This window comes from Bos grunniens, chromosome 11 (genome assembly GCF_055505025.1).
Source record: "Bos grunniens cultivar Pamir isolate PY7600 chromosome 11, Bosgru_T2T1.0, whole genome shotgun sequence".
Classification (NCBI taxonomy): Eukaryota; Metazoa; Chordata; class Mammalia; order Artiodactyla; family Bovidae; genus Bos; species Bos grunniens.
Window position 1 is genome coordinate 103626383 of NC_141175.1, and position 21734 is coordinate 103648116.

The window sequence follows — 21734 nt, forward strand, 5'->3', positions numbered from 1 at the left end:
GTTACTCTGTGGTCATCACAGGTGTACATCTAAAGGGAAAAGAAAACGCCACCTGCCTCACTGCTTTGCTTGTGGCTTGTCACAAAGTTTTCCATGACAGCCGCAAACCCGGATTCATAAAGTGCTCTATTGCAAGTGACTTGGACTTGAAGACGGTCTTCTGGAAAACTATTCGGTGATACAGACACTTCGTGGGTGGTACTGCCTCGTTCTTCCTGTATCACACCATGATGCACGCTGAGTCAGCTTGCCCCACTTTTAGGGATGCTGAGATTTAATCCATGGGTGTAGGGGTGTCAGTCTCATCTCTCCTTCATTAAAAAGCTACCCAGAAGCCATTTCTTGCATGGTTTGAGCTTCTGTAATTATTTTCCCCCAGATTGCTTTTTTTGTTAGAGGTTGCCAACTGGTAATTTTCTAATTCTATAAATTGTAATGTTCTTATAAATAGAGCTCTTCTGTAAAAGGACTCTCCCTTCTTAACTGTTTGGTGATGTTGAAAAATAGTTTACAAAGGAAAAGAAGATTAAGTGCTTGATTCTTTCTCTTTATTAATTTTTAAGTTGACACCGTAGCAGTCTGCAGTGGTGACCATTTTCAAAGTATTGTTGTGAACTCATGGATTTTTACAACTAGATTTGGTTTGCCTCAGTCTTTCAATCATTATTTCTAAATGTTCATTCATTCATTTATTTGGCTCCACCGGTCTTAGCTGTGGCACATGACAACTTTTAGTTGTGGGCGTGCAGGATCCAGTTTCCTGACAGAGGTCGGACGCGAGCCCCCTGCATTGAGATCACGAGGTCTTAGCCACTGGACCACCAGGGAAGTCTCTGCGATCATTATTGATACTGACGCTTGTACTGGCCCATCCTAAGCCAGTGAGAATTTCTTCAAATGGGCTCTTGTATTCTTTTCGTGTAAGCCCGGTAATCACCCGGATCACTTCCTTATTGACTGGCACGTCTTGCGCATTTCCTGTCCCGGAGGTAGAACCAGCCATTTCTTTAAGGAGTCCTGTTTGTTTTAGCGGTATACAGTATTTAGAACCGCACTGTGCGCTGGAGATGCTCATGGCTACTGTCTTTGCTTCTACGTATTTTAGTAAGGAAAGGAACATCTTATTTCTCAGAGGACGAAAAATCACATGTATATTGATAATCCCAATCAAGTGTAAGATTATAATGTTTTTATTTAACTTTTTTGAATTTTATGTATCTTCTTTTCTCTTACATTCAAAGCCTTGGTTTTAGTAAAATTATCTAAATAACATAATTCTTTTATTCTATAGTAGACCTAGAATGGGCTCTTCTGGTGGCTCTGTGGTAAAGAACCTGCCTGCAATGCAGGAGACATGGGTTCAATCCCTGGGTCATGAAGATCTCCTGGAGAGGGAAATGGCAACCCACTCCAGTATTCTTGCCTGGAAAAGCCCATGGACAGAGGAGCCTGGTGGGCTACAGTCCAAGGGGTCACAGGGTTGGATACAACTTACTGACTAAACAACAACAATAATACCTAGAACAGTTTCAAAATAACAGTATCAATTAAACTACTAAATGCAATTAAAAATATTTTATTCTTGTTTCCCTCCTGAAGAGTATATCCTGATATGGATATATAGTCAAAATTCCATATTTGAAAGTCAGTTGATACAATTCTTCATATTATGTGACCACATTAATAACAACCTGATATGAAAGTAGGTTCATTTATTTCCATTTGTATTCAGTGATTAGCATTTTTTTTCTTTTTTAGTTGTAAAAAGTATAATATTCCCAAATCAAAACTTATATAAAACAAGATATGTTTACAGAGGTCTCCTTTTTATCCCTGTTGTCTTCCCATGTCTCCTCCCTTCCCCATGGGCAACCACCATGAGTTTTTGGTTTCTCCTTGTACATTTTAAAAATTGGAACAAAAATGTAATATTCCACTTCTTTCAGACTCTGCAGGTACATAGTGCAAAAGCATAGTGAACAACCTTGTATTTTCACTTTCCTGTATAAACTAGTGATCACTAATGAGGTATATGTTAGATTTTCCAAGAGCGGGTCTTGCTGTGATGAAACATTGATGTCAGAGAAGCACGTATGTTCACTGAAAGACCTATACATGAAGGTTCATAGCAGCCTCATTCATAATAGCAAAACCTGGAAACAGCCCATATGTTCTTTGGCAGGTGACTGGTTAAACAAACTGGTGCCTCCATACTATGGACTGTCAAATAATGAAAAGAGAGGAACTGTGATACACGGCTTTTTTGGATCTCAGGGGAATTAAGCTCAGTTTAAAAACCCAGTTTTGGGACTTCCCCGGTGGCTCGGTGGTCAAGAATCTGCCTGCCAGTGCAGGATACACAAGTTCGATCCCTGATCTGGGAGGATCCCACCTGCTGCAGAGCGACTAAGCCTGCGCGCCGCAACTGCTGAGCCTGCGCTCTAGAGCCGGTGAGCCGCTGCTCCTGAGCCAGTGTGCCACAACTCCTGAAGCCCGTGCTCTGCCACAAGAGAAGCCACTGCAGTGAGAGACCCGTGCACCACAATAGAGAGGAGTCCCACAACTGGAGAAAAGCTTGCACAGCAGCGAAAACCCAGCACAGCCAGAAAGAAGTAAAGTAATAAGAACCCAGTCTTTATAAAAAAATTTATTTATTTGAAAAAATACGTTTGGCTGCACCCTGTGGGATGTGGGATCTTAGTTCCTCAAGCAGGGATCAAACCCACACCCCCTGCATTGGAAGGCAGAGTCGTAGTCACTGAACCACCAGGGAAGTCCTTATATAGCTTTCTTGAAATGACAAAATTATGGAGATGGAGAACAGACTCTTGGTTTCCAGAGGCTTGGAAGAGGGGAAAGGAGGGGGAGGCGGCTGTGAATATAAAGAGCAGCCTGAGAATCCCTGTGATGGAACTGTCCTGAGCTCTAGTGGTGCTCCGGCAAACAGACACACACATGTTCAGATTGCATGGAACTAAACACAGAGACACACAAACCACACCCACACACAACTACGTCTGTGTAAAACTGGTGAGATTTGAATAAGCTGGATGAGTTGTGTCAGAGTCAAGTTACTGATGGTGATATCATGCTGTAGTTTTATCAGAAGATGTATTTTGGGACTGTTTGGGGTCTCTCTGTATTGTTTTTTCATAGCTGTATATGATATACAATTATCTTGAAAAGTCTTTTTAGAAAGCACAGTTGTTTGCTGAGAGTGGAACAAAGCAATATTTCTAATTTAATATAAAAGTGAATTTTTTTGTGATAGCCAAGTTTAGTGTACTAAATTTAAATAGGCATTGAATTGTTTCATCTACACTTCTGTATATGTCAGTCAGTACCAAGCTTGTTTTCTAATCTGCTTGTTGGGAAAACGTGGGATTGCCTGGTATCTGGGGTCATCTTTTCTTTGGGCATCCACAGTCAGCATTTGGTGTGAGCGTGGGCATCTCTGGGAGAGCAAGGTTAAGTGCTGGTGGGAACTCTGTGCTCTGGTTTTCCCCCAGGCTTCTCTACAAGCTCTGAGTGTATAAAACTTGTGTTTTTGTTTACTGATGAGTTCCCAGGCTTTAGGATTGTGTCTGGAACATAATCAAAGGCCTGTAGATACTGGTGAGTCAAAACTGTATGCGTGCATGCCGATCACTTCAGTCATGTCCAGGCTCCTCTGTTCGTGGGATTCTCCAGGCATGAATACTGGAGTCAATTGCCATGCCCTCCTCCAGGGATCTTCGTGACCCAGAGATGGAACCCACATCTCTTACATCTCCTGCATTGGCAGGCAGGTTCTTTACCACTGTGCCACCTGGGAAGCCCCAGTCAAAATCATGCCTTTCCAAATATGGCTACCGTTTCTTCACAGACAGGAAGAAAGCTTATAGGGCTCAAATCTGTGAAAAACCCAAATACTGAAATAAGTAAAAATTACTTAGCAGATAACTGAAAATGATAATGTGTCATTAGAAAAAGGAAGAGTTTCCCTGGGATAATTAAAATCATCAGTGGTAAAGAATATTTTTAAAAGAATGTATGCATAGGTAAAAAAGAAATCATCTTGTGACTTTAAAATTCTCTGAACATTTGGGGGAAGAAGTCTTTGCAGACACTCAGGAGCCTCGATCTCTGTCCACTCCCTGTTGAACTTGCCCGTAACACACACGGTGATGGCAGAGCACATGGGTTAACGGCTACACTGAGTTGCTACAGCTATTTCATTATTTCGAGGATATCTTTTAAAATATAAAAAGATAACTTTTAGGAGCCAGTCCTACAGAAATGAATAGCACTGATGTGAAACGTAAGCACTGTTTGCATTGACAAAGAATGAGAAACAGTCTGGGTGTCTGCCTGTGAACAAACAGATGATTTGTCCATGCATCCCTGGGGATAGTATAAACCTATTGAAGAGACTGCTTTAAATATATACTTATTAACCTGGAAAGATATTCATGATATATTAGGAGGAAAAAGTCCAGTTTAATAAAAGTCTGAAGTGGTGGGAACCTTAAGGTAGGTTTACCTGTCTTGTCTCCCCATGTTGTATGTAGATTCTAAAGGTGTCCAGTGGGTGCACACCCAACCTTGAACTTTAGTCGCCTCCACTAGAAGGGTGGAGGGTAAAGAAGGAAAACTAGGTGTTTTGGTTTTTTTTAATGACTTGTTACATGTATTATGTAAAAAGGAAAAAAAAATTTTTTTAAAGGCCTGTAAAATTCTTTTCCTTTGAAAAGAAAACAGGTTAGTGTGAAATCCTATTGGGAGCCATAAAAGGGCCAAGATGAGTAATTCATGGAATGTTTGTAATTTCTCATAGTGAGGGAGTGGTTTTATTGATTTGCTGTGTGCATCTGCCATTTTATTTTCTACATTTCCCTTTAATAAAATTTATTTTTATTTTTTAGTTTTTTCCTTTTATTATTTTTTAAAAATTATTATTATTTTTGGGGGCCACATTATGAGGCATGTGGGATCTTCCCCAACCAGGGATATAACCTGGGCCCCCTGAATTGGAAACTCAGAGTCTTAGCCACTGGACCGCCAGGGAAGTCCTAAAATTTATTTTTATTTTCATGATTTTTGACCATTGTTTTCTTGATTGTCATTATAAAAGTGTGCTTGAGTTTTTCCAAAGAGTGTCCCATCTAAATCTTCCCTTCTCTTTCTGATTCATTAATATGATTATTCAACTTTCTTTAGCTTGAAGATGATATTATTGTCAAACAGAATTACTTTAACACCATAAAGAATTTTGCACTTCAACTTTCTTCTGAGGAATGGATGATACTTGAGTTCTCCCAGCTGGGATTCATTGGTAAGAAAAGTGACGGATTCATTTACTTTTCAGAAATAACTGTGACTCTTAGAATCTTGGACTGTTTTTTCACCTTAAAAAGGTTGTCTCTTTTTTTCTCTGGAAAGGGATTGCTTTTAAAGAAATTTACTAATAACTTAAGTAGTTATGATAACTACCTAATAAGTTAGGTAGACTTCCATGTAGAAAATGTTGAAGTCAGCTCAGAGTAGTATTTGGAGAGGTCTCACATGGTAGTATTTACTCTGGAGTGTTCTGCAAGGCAGCCTTGCTGACTTTCCATGCTGACAGAACCAGTCGTGGTCCTTGGGAGTACATCTGGTTCCTTCTCTGACGCCTCTAGTCCCTGTTTTAAAGCCCAGAGCTTTTGCAAGATTGAGGTCCTTTTAAAAAAGAATGCTGCATTAATGGCTTTTTAATAGGAATTTCTGGTATTCAGTGTAGTACCTGAAGTTCTTGTTCAGTCATTAATTTGTATTCATGGGTGCTTTCATGGGCTAGTCAGGGTGCTTATTTTAAAAGTTTGGTTTTTTTCCATTAAAATTCCTAAATCATCCAACTAAAGAGAATATGTTTAAAGTTGAAGATTGAAGGAAATTTATGGGTTTTTAGAAAACACCCCAGAGAATAATATTTCACTTCCTATAATGCTTTAAATCTGTAAATATTAGAGGCTGAGGCTTTGACCTTGTTGATCATTTATGTCAAAACTCAAGACTCAGAACTCAAAAAATATTTGTGAAGGCTTCAGTGAAGACAGAATTAGGAGTCCTTATGTTTTGCTTTTATTGATTTAGTTAAAATTTTGTTTAAACTTAAGTTCCTTTTTTATGAGAAGCAGTTTAATGAGACATGAAGGAAACATCTCCAATCTCCTTGAATCCTTTGGGCTGGTGGTGGTATGATAGATTCTGTAGTAGAGAAAATTGAGTTCCCTTTATATCAGGTGACAACTAAACTTAGCTAGAGCAAATTTGTTTTTGACAAGAGAGATGGGACAATTATTCATAATGATTTATAGTTGAAAGCACAAGCGTCAGTGTATTTGTTGCATGGACTTCACTCACTGAAGTCATTTTGATGGTTGGCTTCTTTTATAGTTACTGACTGGGAGTATCTTTTCAGGTAAAATGTTTCAAGCACCCGACCTCACTCTGATTGTGGAATTCATATTTATGTTCTATAAGGAGAAGCCCATCGACTGGCTCTTGGACCATATTCTGTGGGTCAAAGTCTGCAACCCGGAAAAAGATGCAGTAAGTCTTATCTCTTAGGAGAATGGAACAGGCTTATTTTATGTATTTAGTGAAAGTGATGACCCTAGGGAACCAGATTTTGTAAAGGAACAGTTAAATAGGTAGCTGAAAACAAACAATGTTTGTAAGCTATTGTTGCATTCTCTCTCTTTAAAAAAAAAAAAAACCAGCTTTCTTAGAGCAACTCATAGAATGTAGCAAAATAGCAGAGTGCCTACTTTCCAGCAATGACTGAACATAGAAATTGATTCAATCAACTCATTTTTATGATGTAAGCCCTTACCTGTATTTTCCTTGTGGATTTACAGGAATTTTTACTGTAGGACACAGAACTATTAATGTCATCTTCACATTCATACAACATACTTGCATTTAACTGCTTCCATGCAGTTTTATCTAATATATGGTTAGGTTCTAAAATGAGCTTGTGAGGTATAAGTCTCTGAAAATAAAAATTAAAACCATGAGGACACATTCTCTGACTCTTCTTTCTGTGGCCCATAGCATGTCAGTTGCTTCCACTAGGATGTCAAGGAAACTGTTGCCATGCACTTGCTTGCTCCAGAATCAGTCCCTTTGAGGGTGGTCTAGGAGACTCTTCCAAGCGTACGCTTATTTCACTGAGCGTAATACGCTCAAGGGCCATCCTTGTTGCAAACGAAGAGATTTCATCGTTTATATGTCTGAGTAGTATTCCATTTGTCTGTGTGTATACACAGCACATCTTTATCCATTCATCCACTGATGGGTACTCGGGTTACTTCCGTATCACGCCTATTGTAAGTAATGTTGTCATGAGCATAGGGCTGCCTCTGCTTTTGCCGATGAGTGTTTTTGTGTTCTTTGGATAAATACCCAGAAATGGGATAGCTGGGTCACATGGAACTTCTCTTGTTAATTTTTTGAGCACTCTCCATACTGTTTCCATAGTTGGTGCACCAATTTACATTCCCACCAATGGTACCAAATAAAAGCATGTTGATACAGAAAAGAGAGTAGTTGTTACCAGAGGGGCAAGGGCAGGGGGTAAGGGGAGGTGAAGTAGTGGAAATATAATGTTTACACATGGAACTTATATTATAAACTAGTGTTACCATAAAAAAGAGATAAAAATAATTCACACATTCTTCCAAAGGTTTATGGACCTGCTCTGACTCTTCAGGCTCAAATGTGTTACCTGTTTGCCTGTGTGTTGAGTGATGGGGTTGGCCTCAGACCCTGCTCCCTCCGCCCGACCCCACCATCCCTCCTCTCCCCGCTCCTCCCCTGGCCTCGCCTCCCTCCCTTCCCTTTCCTCTCCTTCCTCGTGACTGTTGTGTTTGTGTAAAAAAAAATGTTTAATGTTTGTGTAAATTTATTTTTATAATTTTAAAATAAAATTTTATTAATTTTAATCAACAATAAAATTTATTTTTATTAAATATATAAAAATAATAATTTATAAAATTAAAATATGTAAGTAAAAATTTATAAAATTTTATCTTACAAAATGTTTGTATATATAAAATTTCACCTCTATTCTCCCGTTAGCAATAATGCTAATGAAGTAAAGCTCTTGAGAAAAATTAGTCATTTTAACACCCGGAAAATTATCAGAGGTTTTTCAAAACAAAATGCCTTATACATTTGTCTTCTTCATTATGTTCTTGACCCAAAAGTTATAAAAGTCACTGAAAACGGAAAGAGTTTATGAAACTCTTCAGGACATAACCGAACTAGTGAACACACGGGAGCCCAGCCAGCGCTGTGGGTCCTCCAGGTGTGATCACCATGACAGCAGCTTGTAATCTGAAGGAAGACTGGGCCACGGGACACTTGAAGCTGAAATTTAGATGTCCCTCAGCTGTGTCGAGATGGATTTGTCTGTTTTGACTCTGTTTCCTTGCTTGTAGTCTACTTACTGCCTCCCGTTTTCACATTGCTTTGATGCAACAATTTTGGTCTTATCTTCAGATTCTTCATTGTATTATTTTGTGTAGCTATTTTGTGTATTTGAACCAAGCCTCTGGGTTTGGTGCATTTTAATATTAAAAGCCAAATTGATATTGACATTTTGTAAAAGGTGGTTGAAATTAAATCCTTATCTCGTCCCTTAGAAGTGCTTATGTTAAATTTCTCTTTCATGTCTATTTATTAAGTTGGTAGAAAATCTATTAACTTCTCCAAAAGGACCCTAAAAAAAAAAACACATGACTTGGAATTATGAGATGCAATTGGATTTTCTTTTTAATATTTACTTTTCTAAAGGATGTCTCAGCTTTCAGAGGAGGACAAGATGTCACTTTCTAATGTAACGCTAACATTCCTCTTTAATATTTAGAAACACTGTGATCGACAGAAGGCAAATCTGCGAATTCGTTTCAGACCGTCCCTTTTCCAACATGTTGGTCTGCATTCTTCACTCACAGGAAAAATTCAGAAACTCACGGTGAGTGATTTAATTTTATTTTTCTCATGCACAGACAATTTGCTATTTAATGTATAATCATTGTTCTTCTTAAATATAAATAAGCCGTGTGTTACAGCTGATTCTTTTGTACAGCAGAAACTAACACACATTGTAAAGCAGTTATACTCCAATTAAAAAAAACAACAACAAAGCAGATAACTAATAAGGACCTACTATATGGCATCGGGAGCTCTATCCAATATTCTGTAATGGCTTAGATAGAAAAAGAATCTAAAAAGAAGTGGATATATGTATATGCATAAGTGACATTACTTTGCCAACAAAGGTTCATCTAGTCAAGGCTATGGTTTTTCCTGTGGTCATGTATGGATGTGAGAGTTGGACTGTGAAGAAGGCTGAGCGCCGAAGAATTGATGCTTTTGAAGTGTGGTGTTGGAGAAGACTCTTGAGAGTCCCTTGGACTGCAAGGAGATCCAACCAGTCCATTCCGAAGGAGATCAGCCCTGGGATTTCTTTGGAAGGAATGATGCTAAAGCTGAAACTCCAGTACTTTGGCCACCTCATGCGAAGAGTTGACTCATTGGAAAAGACTCTGATGCTGGGAGGGATTGGGGGCAGGAGGAGAAGGGGATGACAGAGGATGAGATGGCTGGATGGCATCACTGACTTGATGGACATGAGTCTGGGTGAACTCCGGGAGTTGGTGATGGACAGGGAGGCCTGATGTGCTGCGATTCATGGGGTTGCAAAGAGTCGGACACGACTGAGGGACTGATCTGACCTGATAAGTGATTTACTTTGCTGTACACCTGAAACTAACACAACATTGTGAATCAACTGTTCTCCAATAAAAGTTAAATAAAAAGAAGCTATTCTGAACAAATAAAAAAATAAGCTGTATGTTGTTTAATAGCATATATGTCTTTCCTCCTAGGATAAAGATTACATGAAACCATTACTGCTCAAAATCCATGTAAACCCCCCTGCAGAGGTATCTACTTCTTTGAAGGTCTACCAAGGTCATACACTGGAGAAAACTTACATGGGTGAGGACTTCTTCTGGGCTATAACCCCAGTAGCTGGAGACTACATCCTATTTAAATTCGACAAGCCAGTCAATGTGGAAAGGTAGGTCCTTATTGAAATAAAATTTGGTCTTACAATTTAGACCTTTTCTTCACAATGTGATTTATGGTAGAATTTTTTTTTTATATGTAATACATATAAGGAATCAATGAGTCCTAAATGTTAGATTACAAAATATGTGGGGTTTCCCGGGTGGCGAAGTTAGTAATTCTCCTGCCAAGGCGGGGGATGTAAAAGATGAAGATTTGATCCCTGGGTCAGGAAGATCACCTGTAGAAGGAAATGCAACCCACTCCAGTATTCTTGCCTGGAGAATTCCATGGCCAGAGGAGCCTGGCTGGCTGCAGTCCGTGGGTTTGCAGAGAGTAGAACATGACTAAGTGACTGAGCACTCAGGCACGCACATAAAATACATTTCGTACAACTCAGTAATATCATGGGTGGGTTGCTTCCGGATAGAACACCAGCATTTAGTATGTTAGATAAATTCTATTGGTATTTCTGAAAGTATATTTAGTATGGATTTTTTAAAATATACTTGTTTTTATTTATTAACTTGGTCACACCGGGTCTCAGTTGTAACATGTAGTATCTTTCAGCTGTGGCCTGTAGAATTGTAGGGAGCATGCAGTCTGAACTGTGGATCACCAGGAAAGTCCCTAGTAGAGATTTCTAATACTTTTATGTGGAACTCTTCCTCAGAATCTCCAGTTAGGTTTCCTGCCCTTACCTTAGAATATCCCTTAAGATTTGACTGTGAGCTGGTGGACGGCCAAGCAATTGGCTGAAATGATAAAATTTATCAGAGTATGACTATTCCTAGGTAGTGATTTTGCAAGTGCTGGATGACTTTTAGTATATGCCATGGAGGAATTTACAACCCTTTTCTTTTTCTTTTTGTAAAATTAGAAGATAATTACTTTACAACATGGTAATAGTTTTTGCCATACGTCAGCATGAATGAGCGTTAGGTATATACATGTCCCCTCCCTCTTGAACACCCCTCTCCCCACCCCACCCCTCGAGGCTGTCGCAGAGCACTGGCTTTGGGCTCCCTGCATCGTAAACTGAACCCCCACTGGCTGTTTACTTTACACATGGTAATGTATATGTTTCAGTGCTGTTTCTCTCATTTCATCCCACTCTTTCCTTCCCCCACCGTGTCCAAAATGTCTGTGTCTCCTTTGCTGGCTTGTGAGTAGGATTGTCAGTACTATCGTTTGAGATTCATATGTATGTATTAATACACGATATTTGTCTTTTACTTTCTGACTTATTTCACTGTATATAACAGGCTCTGCCTCATTAGAACTGACTCAAATGTGTTCCTTTTTATGGCTGAGTAATACTCCATCGTGTATATGTACCACAGCTTCCTTATCCATTCATCTGTTGGTGGCCGTCTAGGTTGCTACCACGTCCTACCTGTTGTAAATTGTGCCGCAGTGAGCGTTGGGGCACGTGTGTCCTACAACCCTTTTCTGTGCTTTGGCGTTTGTGTTCACTTTGAAAACCTTGGGGTTTTTTCTTTCCCATTTTTCACCTAATGGTCACAATTCCTTCGATCTTTCCCCTGTTTTGGGTATGTTCTCTAGACTGTCTGTGGCATACTTACATAAAATCCCCAGAATAGAATATGATTTCCGAGCCTGTGGCATATGGTGTTATGTGTTTTCCTGTGAAGGCCATTTGATTTTTAGAATTTGTCAAATATTTGACCACCTTAATAATTCTTTTTAAGGTGGTCAGTAACAGTGCATAGCCACATGTAATGCTATTAGTTTTCTTTTCTTACTCTATGCTGATTCTAAAGAGGAATTTAAGCATAAAAATGTTATAAGCAATGGGAAGATCACTGGCAAAACATATTAAACTTATGAGTAATATTTTTCACTTATATGAGTATTTAATATTGGTTTTATTGTTATTTTATGTTCATTTTATACTGTATAGTGGAACTCTGCCCTGAGAGGTATTGTTCACCACATTTTCATGAGTCATCCTAGAATTAGAAACAACAGTTTTCACTTCAACAAGAATAGCTGGAAACCAATTTATGGGTTTATTTTTAGCGCATAAAAACAGTTCCATCAAAGAATCTGCTAAAGAGATCATATATTGGAGATCAAACTTAGTAACAACAAATATATTTACAGTAAACCTCTGTGAAGTAATATTTATGATGACTCTATTGCGGGCACTTTTCTAGTGAAACACAAGTCTTCTAAAATAACAGTATATAAGAATTTTCTTGACCTTCCTAGGACAGAAAAAAGGGATTACTTGATTTTTGCTTGCTGAGAGGGGAAGTAGCAAATTTATTAATACAGAAATGAAGTGTTAAAAATATTCTTTCTGTAACATATGTGTGCATTATACAAAAATTTTAAAGTGTGAAAATGAGGAAAGGGACTTCCCTGGTGGCCTAGTGGTTAAGATTTTGCTTTGTAATGCAGGGGATGTGGGTTGGATCCCTGATCAGGAAGCTAAGATCCCACAAGCCCTATGACCAAAAACATAAAACAGAGGCAATGTTGTAACAAACTCAATAAAGACTAAAAATGATTCACATAAAAAAAATCTTAAAAAATACTGAGGAAAAGATCATAACCCCAACGAAACCATTATGACCATATTGGCACCTTTTTTTCTTGGTAATTCTGTGTATTTTTGACCTTAAGACCATGGTCTACATGTAGTTTTGTATCTTACATTTTCCATTATACTCTGTTGTGACTCACAAGTATTGAGTTGGTCCAAACGTCTATTCAGGTTTTCTCATAGCATCTTACAGGAGAACCCAAACAAACTTTTGGGCCAGTCGAGTATTTTGATGACTGCACAGTATCTCATTGCATGGTTCTACCATTGTGTACATCTTCCAGTGTTAAACTTTTTAGGTGCTATGGAGGTTTTCACTATAAATAATTACATGGTGAACACCTCTGAATCAGTCTGTCTTAACTCCAGGTTTTATCCATGGGCTCTCTTCTAAAAAGTGGCTTCCCCGTCCCATTGGCATCTATAGCTGAGTTATTGAGTGGCCTGTGGTTATATGACATTCTGAGTCAAAGATGCCTTTAAAAAAATGTATCTCATCTGGAAACTCTGGGAGTTAGTTTCGGTATATTTAGCTTAGAAGCAGCTTCTTCTTAGGGTTCCCTGGTCTGTGTGACATTTGAAAACCAAATTCTCGCCCACAAATACCATACTGTAATGGTATCGTAACTATTCTGTGACTGTTACTCACTATTTTTAACATAGAAGGTAGTTTTAGTTAATTCTCAGGAACTTTCTGGTATAACTGTGTGACATAGATGGAAATAGCTGATTGTTTTGAGGAAACACGGGCTCAGAAAGCTTAACAAAACTTGCACAAGATGAGAATTCTAGGAAATGAGAGATCCAAGAGGAGCCTCTGGCTCCTTAGCATGAGCTTTTAACCACTGAACTTCACTCAACTCAAGTTTTAGGTTTAGGCTTAGGTATGCTTTGCACCCTATCCAGCTTCGACCCTCTCTCACACACTTTGGACCTACACACTAGTTTTCAAAGTATCAAAACACTAGAACATTATACCCAGAGAGTATTTGAAGTGGTTGGATGGTATCATCAACTCAACAGACATGAGTTTGAACAAACTCCAGGAGATACTGAAGGGCAGGGAAACCTGCCGTGCTGCAGTCCATGGGGTTGTAAACAGGTCTTAGCAATTGAACAACAATATCATGTAATCAGTCATGATATCCAAAGATTTGTTAATGTTGACAAATGGAGTGATTCTGATATTTGGAATTGGTTAATTCATTTTATCTGTTCATACCAAAATTATTTATATTGGCTAAAACTAGTCTCTGAACTTGCCACAACCCCTTGCTGTCCTAGTGAACATTTTGTCTGATACAAGATCCAGTAATGGGACTTCCCTGGTGGTCCAGTGGTTTAAGAGTTCGTCTTGCAAGGCAGGGGGCACAGGTTTGAACCCTGGTCAGGGAACTAAGATCCCACGTGCCGTGGGGAGCAGCTAAGCCTGCGTACCACAGCTACTGAGGCCGCATGCCACAGTGAAATGGAGCTGCAGCTAAGGCCCAATGCAGCCAAATAAATAACAAATAAATATAGAAAAAAAAGATACAGTAGTGTTCTATAGTGGCTATAATTGTCATTTTCCATCAGGAAGTTTATATATTTAAAGCAGTGTAAACAGCAACAAAAAACTGTCATCATTTTTTTTTCTTTTGGTCTGTTAAGTGCATTATTATGTTAGCAGCAAGCATGCCCCTCTGACAGAGGAGTTGACGTATCCGCTTAGCTTTTTAACATCCATGAGCTATTCAGAACACACAATGTGTAGTTACAAACTCTAGTGTCGACCTTATGCTAAGGTAAAGGCCATCTTCCCGAATCTTTGTCAAGTCTGATTCATATTCTTATTTTTATTTGTCTTTCCAGTTATTTGTTCCATAGTGGCAACCAGGATCATCCAGGGGATATTCTGCTCAACACAACGGTGGAGGTTCTGCCTTTGAAGGTAAGACTATGTTTCCCCCTCAGTTTCCTTTGAGAACGAATACTAATAAACTTGATTTGAGGCTCTTCTTGCTCATGAAAGAAAATTCTTGTGATTGCAGGACCTTGGTGGTGAGTCCTCCTGACTCTTTTTGGAACTGTGAAATACTTAGTATATTGTCCTGTTTGCCTTATTCATAGAAAGAGCCTTTATTTTGTTGCCTATTGGAAGATGACTTGGACATTTGTACTGGGAAAATAAATGAATCGTTATTTGATGTTAATGCTTACTTGCTGTTTGTATTTTGAATCCCAAAATACCATGTAGTTTCAATGCCTGTTGAATAATACCGAAAATTATTGGTCTTCTAGGAATGCTTTGGAGAAGGAGATGGCAATCCACTCCAGTAGTCCTGCCTGGAGAATCCCATGAACAGAGGAGCCTGGCAGGCTCCCAGTCCATGGGGTCACAGAGTCGGACATGACTGAGTGACTTTCACAGGGGATGCTTAATATCTTTCTAGTTAACACGCAGTTCTTTACTTCTGTCTGTTTTTAATAGAAAACTGCATTCTATTAAATTGATCTAAATTGGGAAATAATTAAAATTTAAAATTCCTAGCCAACAGTATATTATATACAGAGTCAGATGATGGTTTAAGAAAAGAACACTTAACATTAATAAGCCTTTTGAGGTTCAAGACTGAAGTGGCATTTTCTCTTCAGAGGTAGCTGTGCTGCAGGTGTCACTTTATGTTTATAAAATGGATTAATGACTTAGATTTATTTTAAATAGAAGTAATTATTCATGTTTTTGTTCTGTTTTAGAGTGAAGGTTTGGACATCAGCAAAGAAACCAAAGACAAACGATTAGAAGATGGCTATTTCAGAATAGGTAAGACTCACTTTCCACTAGGAAAACGTCCTTTCCTTTTCTGAACCTAGTTCTGAAGTAATTTTACGTTCTTTTCAGACGTTGAGCAGCTTTAGGATTATATATGCCAGTGTACTCTTTTATTGTTCTCGTGTTCTAGTACATTCTTTTATTATTATCTTGACCCAACTAGGATCTCAGAGCAGTGGTTCATTTCCTGGTTCCTCTTTCTCTCTCTCTGCTGTTTCATTGTTGTCACTGGCAGATAATCCATCTTCAGCCGCCTTCTGCAGTCTCATACTGGATGCCCTTAGCAGGCTCCTCTCGTGGTCTCACCAATACCCGAGGGCCAGAATCCATGTCTTTAGCCCTGCCTTCCTCCTGAGCTTTAAGGCTCTACTGAGATACCCATTGAAAAGTTTCCTGGAGGCCATGTGGCCATCTACCCTGGGCATCTGTAGTAGGGACATTTCTTTATTGATCACCATGGTTTGTGCCGTTAATGTTCATCTACCTGCCTGGTCTAACCTGAGGAGACACCCTGAAATCCCACACCCCTTTGGTGTCCGTTAGCATAAGATATCTGCATTAAGTCCCCTACATGTGCATGAGTTCCGTTCTGAGAGTCCGTTTGTAAGTCCAATTTGTTCATTAAGTCCAACAAAGTTAGCCTAGGTGCCTAGCACAGTCAGCTGTATAGCTGTTGTTCAGTTGCTAAGTTGTGTGCAACTCTTGCGACCCCATGGACTGTAGCCTGCCAGGCTCTTCTGTCCATGAGATCTCCTAGGCAAGAATACTGGAGTGGGTAGCCATTTCCTCTCCAGTGGATCTTCCCCACCCAGAGATTGAACCCAGGTCTCCTGCATTGCAGGCAGATTCTTTATCGCCTGAGCTACCAGGTGTATAATAATAGAGCCCGTCCCTTGATAGACATCAACTCAGTGAATGATTAGGTATTTTCTTTTACTTAAATTAATGCTTTTCCTAGTGGTATGCAAGAAGAGACTATATTGGTCAATTACTATTGTAGGTATACAGAACAGATACATTCTTCTAACTCTCTCCAGCAGTTTTGTTTTGTTAAAATACTTTTTTTTAATTTATTTTTGGCTATCTGGGTCTTTGCTGCTGTGTGGGCTTTTCTCTAGCTGTAGCGAGTGGGGGCTGCTCTCCAGCTGCAGTGTGCGGGCTTCTCTTGTGGAACACGGGCTCCAGGGTGCGCGGACTCGGTAGTTGCAGTTACCGGGCTCGAACGCACAGGCTCAGTGGTTGTGGCACACGGGCTTAGTTGCTCTGGGGCACGTGGGATCTTCCTGGACCAGGGATCAAACCAGCATCTCCTGCACTGACAGGTGGATTCTTTACCACTGAGCCACCAGGGAAGCCCTCCAGCAGCTTTATGTTCAGTGAATGTCACTCAGTTTTTGCTTCAAGGCTTGTGCAATAACCCTGACTAATTTCTGTGTCATTTTAGTGGATTGATGAGTTTAATTATTTTTATATTTGGATTATATTTTAGCCCACTTTAGAAATGTTCATAAAATTAGCTGCGTATGTGAGACATTTATTAACCCTATTACCTGTCAGTTATTTAATTTCTGAGAATGTTCTAGGTTATGAAAGTAGCATAGAAAATAGAGACATTTATGATTAAATGTCTCTGCAGTAATTTGAAGGTAATGGCCATCTAAAACATCAACTCATACATATTTAGAACCAGAAGAGAACTGTTGGGCAATGAGACCTAGGAACTTGTGGAACAAAAGCATGCATCAGAAGCAAAAGCAACTGATTTTTTTTCAAGTGAATATAAAAAAATCTCCTCCCTTAAGAAGCATGCTTTAGTGGAATAATGTGTGAAGGGCTTCACAGACCTTCTCCTAGTGACTCTGCCATAACTGGTAACAGTTATTTTTCATAAAAGCGCAGCATATGGGGAACCATTTACTTATAACATCTGAATTTCAGTAAAAACATTAAGAGTCTGTGACATTAGAGGGACGTCCTTGGTGTTCCAGCAGTTAAGACATCACCTTCCATTGCAGGGGAATACAGGTTCGATCCTTGGTCAGGAAGCTAAGATTCCACATGCCTTTTGGCTAAAAAATGGAAACATAAAACAGAAGCAGTATTGTTAGAGATTTCAATAAAGACTTTATTTTTAAAATGGTCCACATCAAAAAATTAAAAAAAAAAAATTGTTTATGGCATTGGAGCTCTGACCATTGCCTACTCTGGCCAAGCTCAGTGACACAGAAGCTCCTCTCTGCTTGTCCAGCCATGATTGCTGAGTCTGCCTCCTGCCAGTTCCTGCTCCAGGGCGAAGGCATCTCACTAGGAAAGGCAGGCCACCAGCACCTGGCATCTCCCCACGCCCAACCCCAGCTCCATGTTGCAGCAGCTCTATCCAGACCCTTGGAGACCTGAGGCTCCCTTCCTCCACCCCACCTCCATTCCTAGGGCAGAGTTTCGCTGCAGGCCTGGCAGAGCATGAATTCTTGGTCCCCCATGCCTCTCCCTGCCCACTGGTCCCCTCATGCTGGGAGAAGTCAGCAGGACATGAAGAGCTACCGCTACCACCTTGAACAGCAGGAGTGTCCCTTTCCCCCAGCTGCTGTCCTTGCCATGGATCCTGAGCAGTGGTGCAGAGGTGTGCTTCAGGGGAGAGGCAGCCCATCAGAACACGGAGCTCCGTAGCTCGCCCTAAGGGGACTGACTTGGAACAGAGCTTGGGGAAGTCCACGCCCAAGGGTGCTGTGGAATATGCTGGAGATTTATGATAAACAACTGGGAGGAAACTGGTAGCCTCATTCAAGCTAAACTGTAGCCCATACAGTAGCCCATGGCAGAGGGAACCAAAGAAAGAGATAGGCAATAAGAATCCTCTTGGGACTTTCCTGGCCATCCAGTGGTTAAAACTCCGCCTTCCAGTGCAGTGGGAACAGGTTCGTTCCCTGGCCGGGGAACTAAGATCCATATACTGCAGGGTACAGCTAGAAAGTTAAAAGGAAAAAAAAACGTAACTACTATCCTAAATTTTGTGGTTACTGTTTCCATCTGTGCTTTTAATACACATGTAATATACCCCTGAATAATGCATAGTCTTATTTTGTTTATTTTAAAGTATAAATGATTGTCATTCTGTAATCTACAATTTTTTGTCTCTCACCATTGTGAGATTCAACCATGTGGATCTGTATATCTATGGATCATTCATTTTCACTGTTGGGTAGACCTCCAGATATGATTACATTACTATCTGTTCTTCTCTTTAGTCATCAAGTTTGTCTTCATCTTTTTGCTGGTCTAAAAACTTATGCACGTGTACTAGAGTTTCTCTCCAGTGTATGCTTAGAAATGGAAGTAACTACAACTGCATTATCTACAACTTTACTTCATTCTCTTTATTCTTCCTTCATTCTTTTAATTGGCTGCCTAATATTCCCTTATATTAGCATGTCCTAATTTAATTAGTCCACTAATCATTGCTACTAAAATCATTTGCAATTTTTGCTGCAGTCTCAATATGCTTTCTGCACATGCAGGAGTATTTCTTCAGCATAAAATTGCTGGGTGAGAGGGTTTTAATGACGCCAGTCTTTTCATTTACTAATTATTGTTCTAATTAAATGAGCTCATCAAGTGAGCTCAGATATCTCATAAGTTAAAATGTTTCGAGTTCCACAGTATTTTTCATCCCTGAATCCACATCCTAACTAAATATTAAATAGTACTATTTTTGTAGCACACACTCCCTATCCCAGTCCAAATATGGACATACCTTTATGAAACAAGTATTAATAATTTTTTAATAAAAACATTACTTAGGAAGTTCATATGTTGAATATTTTCTGTGCAAATGATATATGTAAATGTGTAACAGAATCACTGTGCTGTGCACCTGAACACTGTAAATCCATTTTTGCGTGCTAAGTTGCTTCAGTCGCGTCTGACTCTTTGTGACCCTGTGGACTATAGCCTGCCAGGCTCCTCTGTCTATGGGATTCTCCAGGCAAAAATACTGGAGTGGATTGCCATGTTCTCCTCCAGGGGATCTGCTAGCCCAGGGATCAAACCCTCATCTTTTACATCTCCTGCATTGGTGGGTGGGTTCTTTACCACTAGCGCCACCTGGGAAACCCAAAAACTATACTCCAATATAAGATAAAAATTAAATTAAAAACAATAGCCATGATTATTCAAGAAAATGAGTATAAACTTTACCAGTATGGTTTTCAACTTGCGTGTGTCTTATCTTATTTTGAGCCTGGAATGTACTGGTCATAACAAACACCCTCTTCCGACAACACAAGAGAAGACTCTATACATGGACATCACCAGATGGTCAACACCGAAATCAGATTGATTATATTCTTTGCAGCCAAAGATGGAGAAGCTCTATACAGTCAGCAAAAACAAGACCAGGAGCTGACTGTGGCTCAGACCATGAACTCCTTACTGCCAAATTCAGACTTAAATTGAAGAAAGTAGGGAAAACCACTAGACCATTCAGGTATGACCTAAATCAAATCCCTTATGATTACAGAGTGGAAGTGAGAAATAGATTTAAGGGCCTAGATCTGATAGATGGAGTGCCTGATGAACTATGGAATGAGGTTCGTGACATTGTACAGGAGACAGGGATCAAGACCATTCCCATAGAAAAGAAATGCAAAAAAGCAAAATGGCTGTCTGGGGAGGCCTTAAAAATAGCTGTGAAAAGAAGAGAAGCGAAAAGCAAAGGAGAAAAGGAAAGATATAAACATCTGAATGCAGAGTTCCAAAGAACAGCAAGAAGAGATAAGAAAGCCTTCTTCAGCGATCAGTGCAAAGAAATAGAGGAAAACAACAGAATGGGAAAGACTAGGGATCTCTTCAAGAAAATCAGAGATACCAAAGGAACATTTCATGCAAAGATGAGCTCGATAAAGGACAGAAATGGTATGGACCTAACAGAAGCAGAAGATATTAAGAAGAGATGGCAAGAATACACAGAAGAACTGTACAAAAAAGATCTTCATGACCCAGATAATCACGATGGTGTGATCACTCACCTAGAGCCAGACATCCTGGAATGTGAAGTCAAGTGGGCCTTAGAAAGCATCACTACGAACAAAGCTAGTGGAGGTGATGGAATTCCAGTTGAGCTATTTCAAATCCTGAAAGATGATGCTGTGAAAGTGCTGCACTCAATATGCCAGTATTGGCATATTGGAAAATTGGCATATTGGCAAATCTGGAAAACTCAGCAGTGGCCACAGGACTGGAAAAGGTCATTTCATTCCAATCCCAAAGAAAGGCAATGCCAAAGAATGCTCAAACTACTGCACAGTTGCACTCATCTCACACACTAGCAAAGTAATGGTCAAAATTCTCCAAGCCAGGCTTCAGCAATATGTGAACTGTGAACTTCCTGATGTTCAAGCTGGTTTTAGAAAAGGCAGAGGAACCAGAGATCAAATTGCCAACATCTGCTGGATCATAGAAAAAGCAAGAGAGTTCCAGAAAAACATCTATTTCTGCTTTATTGACTATGCCAAAGCCTTTGACTGTGTGGATCACAAGAAACTGTGGAAAATTCTGAAAGAGATGGGAATACCAGACCACTCACCTGCCTCTTGAGAAACCTGTATGCAGGTCAGGAAGCAACAGTTAGAACTGGACATGGAACAACAGACTGGTTCCAAATAGGAAAAGGAGTTCGTCAAGGCTGTATATTGTCACCCTGTTTATTTAACTTATATGCAGAGTACATCATGAGAAACACTGGACTGGAAGAAACACAAGCTGGAATCAAGATTGCCGGGAGAAATATCAGTAACCTCAGATATGCAGATGACACCACCCTTATGGCAGAAAGTGAAGAGGAACTAAAAAGCCTCTTGATGAAAGTGAAAGAGGAGAGTGAAAAAGTTGGCTTAAAGCTCAACATTCAGAAAACGAAGATCATGGCATCTGGTCCCATCACTTCATGGGAAATAGATGGGGAAATAGTGGAAACAGTATCAAGACTTTATTTTTCTGGGCTCCAAAATCCCTACAGATGGTGACTGTAGCCATGAAATTAAAAGACACTTACTCCTTGGAAGGAAAGTTATGACCAACCTAGATAGCATATTAAAAAGCAGAGACATTACTTTGCCAACAAAGGTTCGTCTAGTCAAGGCTATGGTTTTTCCTGTGGTCATGTATGGATGTGAGAGTTGGACTGTGAAGAAGGCTGAGCGCCGAAGAATTGATGCTTTTGAAGTGTGGTGTTGGAGAAGACTCTTGAGAGTCCCTTGG

At 39.7% G+C, this 21734-nt stretch overlaps 1 protein-coding gene across 4 annotated transcripts in view; it reads left to right on the forward strand.

Annotated features, from left to right (window-relative positions):
• MGAT4A (alpha-1,3-mannosyl-glycoprotein 4-beta-N-acetylglucosaminyltransferase A) overlaps positions 1-21734 on the forward strand; it is a 176571-nt gene that overhangs the window by 143870 nt on the left and 10967 nt on the right. For 3 of the 4 annotated variants that reach the window (XM_086328066.1, XM_086328065.1, XM_086328067.1), the window contains 6 exons: positions 5200-5314; positions 6440-6570; positions 8891-8998; positions 9915-10108; positions 14519-14597; positions 15404-15470. In XM_086328066.1, the coding sequence (XP_086184192.1) occupies positions 5200-5314; positions 6440-6570; positions 8891-8998; positions 9915-10108; positions 14519-14597; positions 15404-15470 (694 nt within the window). Of the gene's footprint in view, positions 1-712; positions 1098-5199; positions 5315-6439; positions 6571-8890; positions 8999-9914; positions 10109-14518; positions 14598-15403; positions 15471-21734 lie in introns of those variants that run through there. The other variant, XM_086328068.1, reaches the window with a different exon arrangement.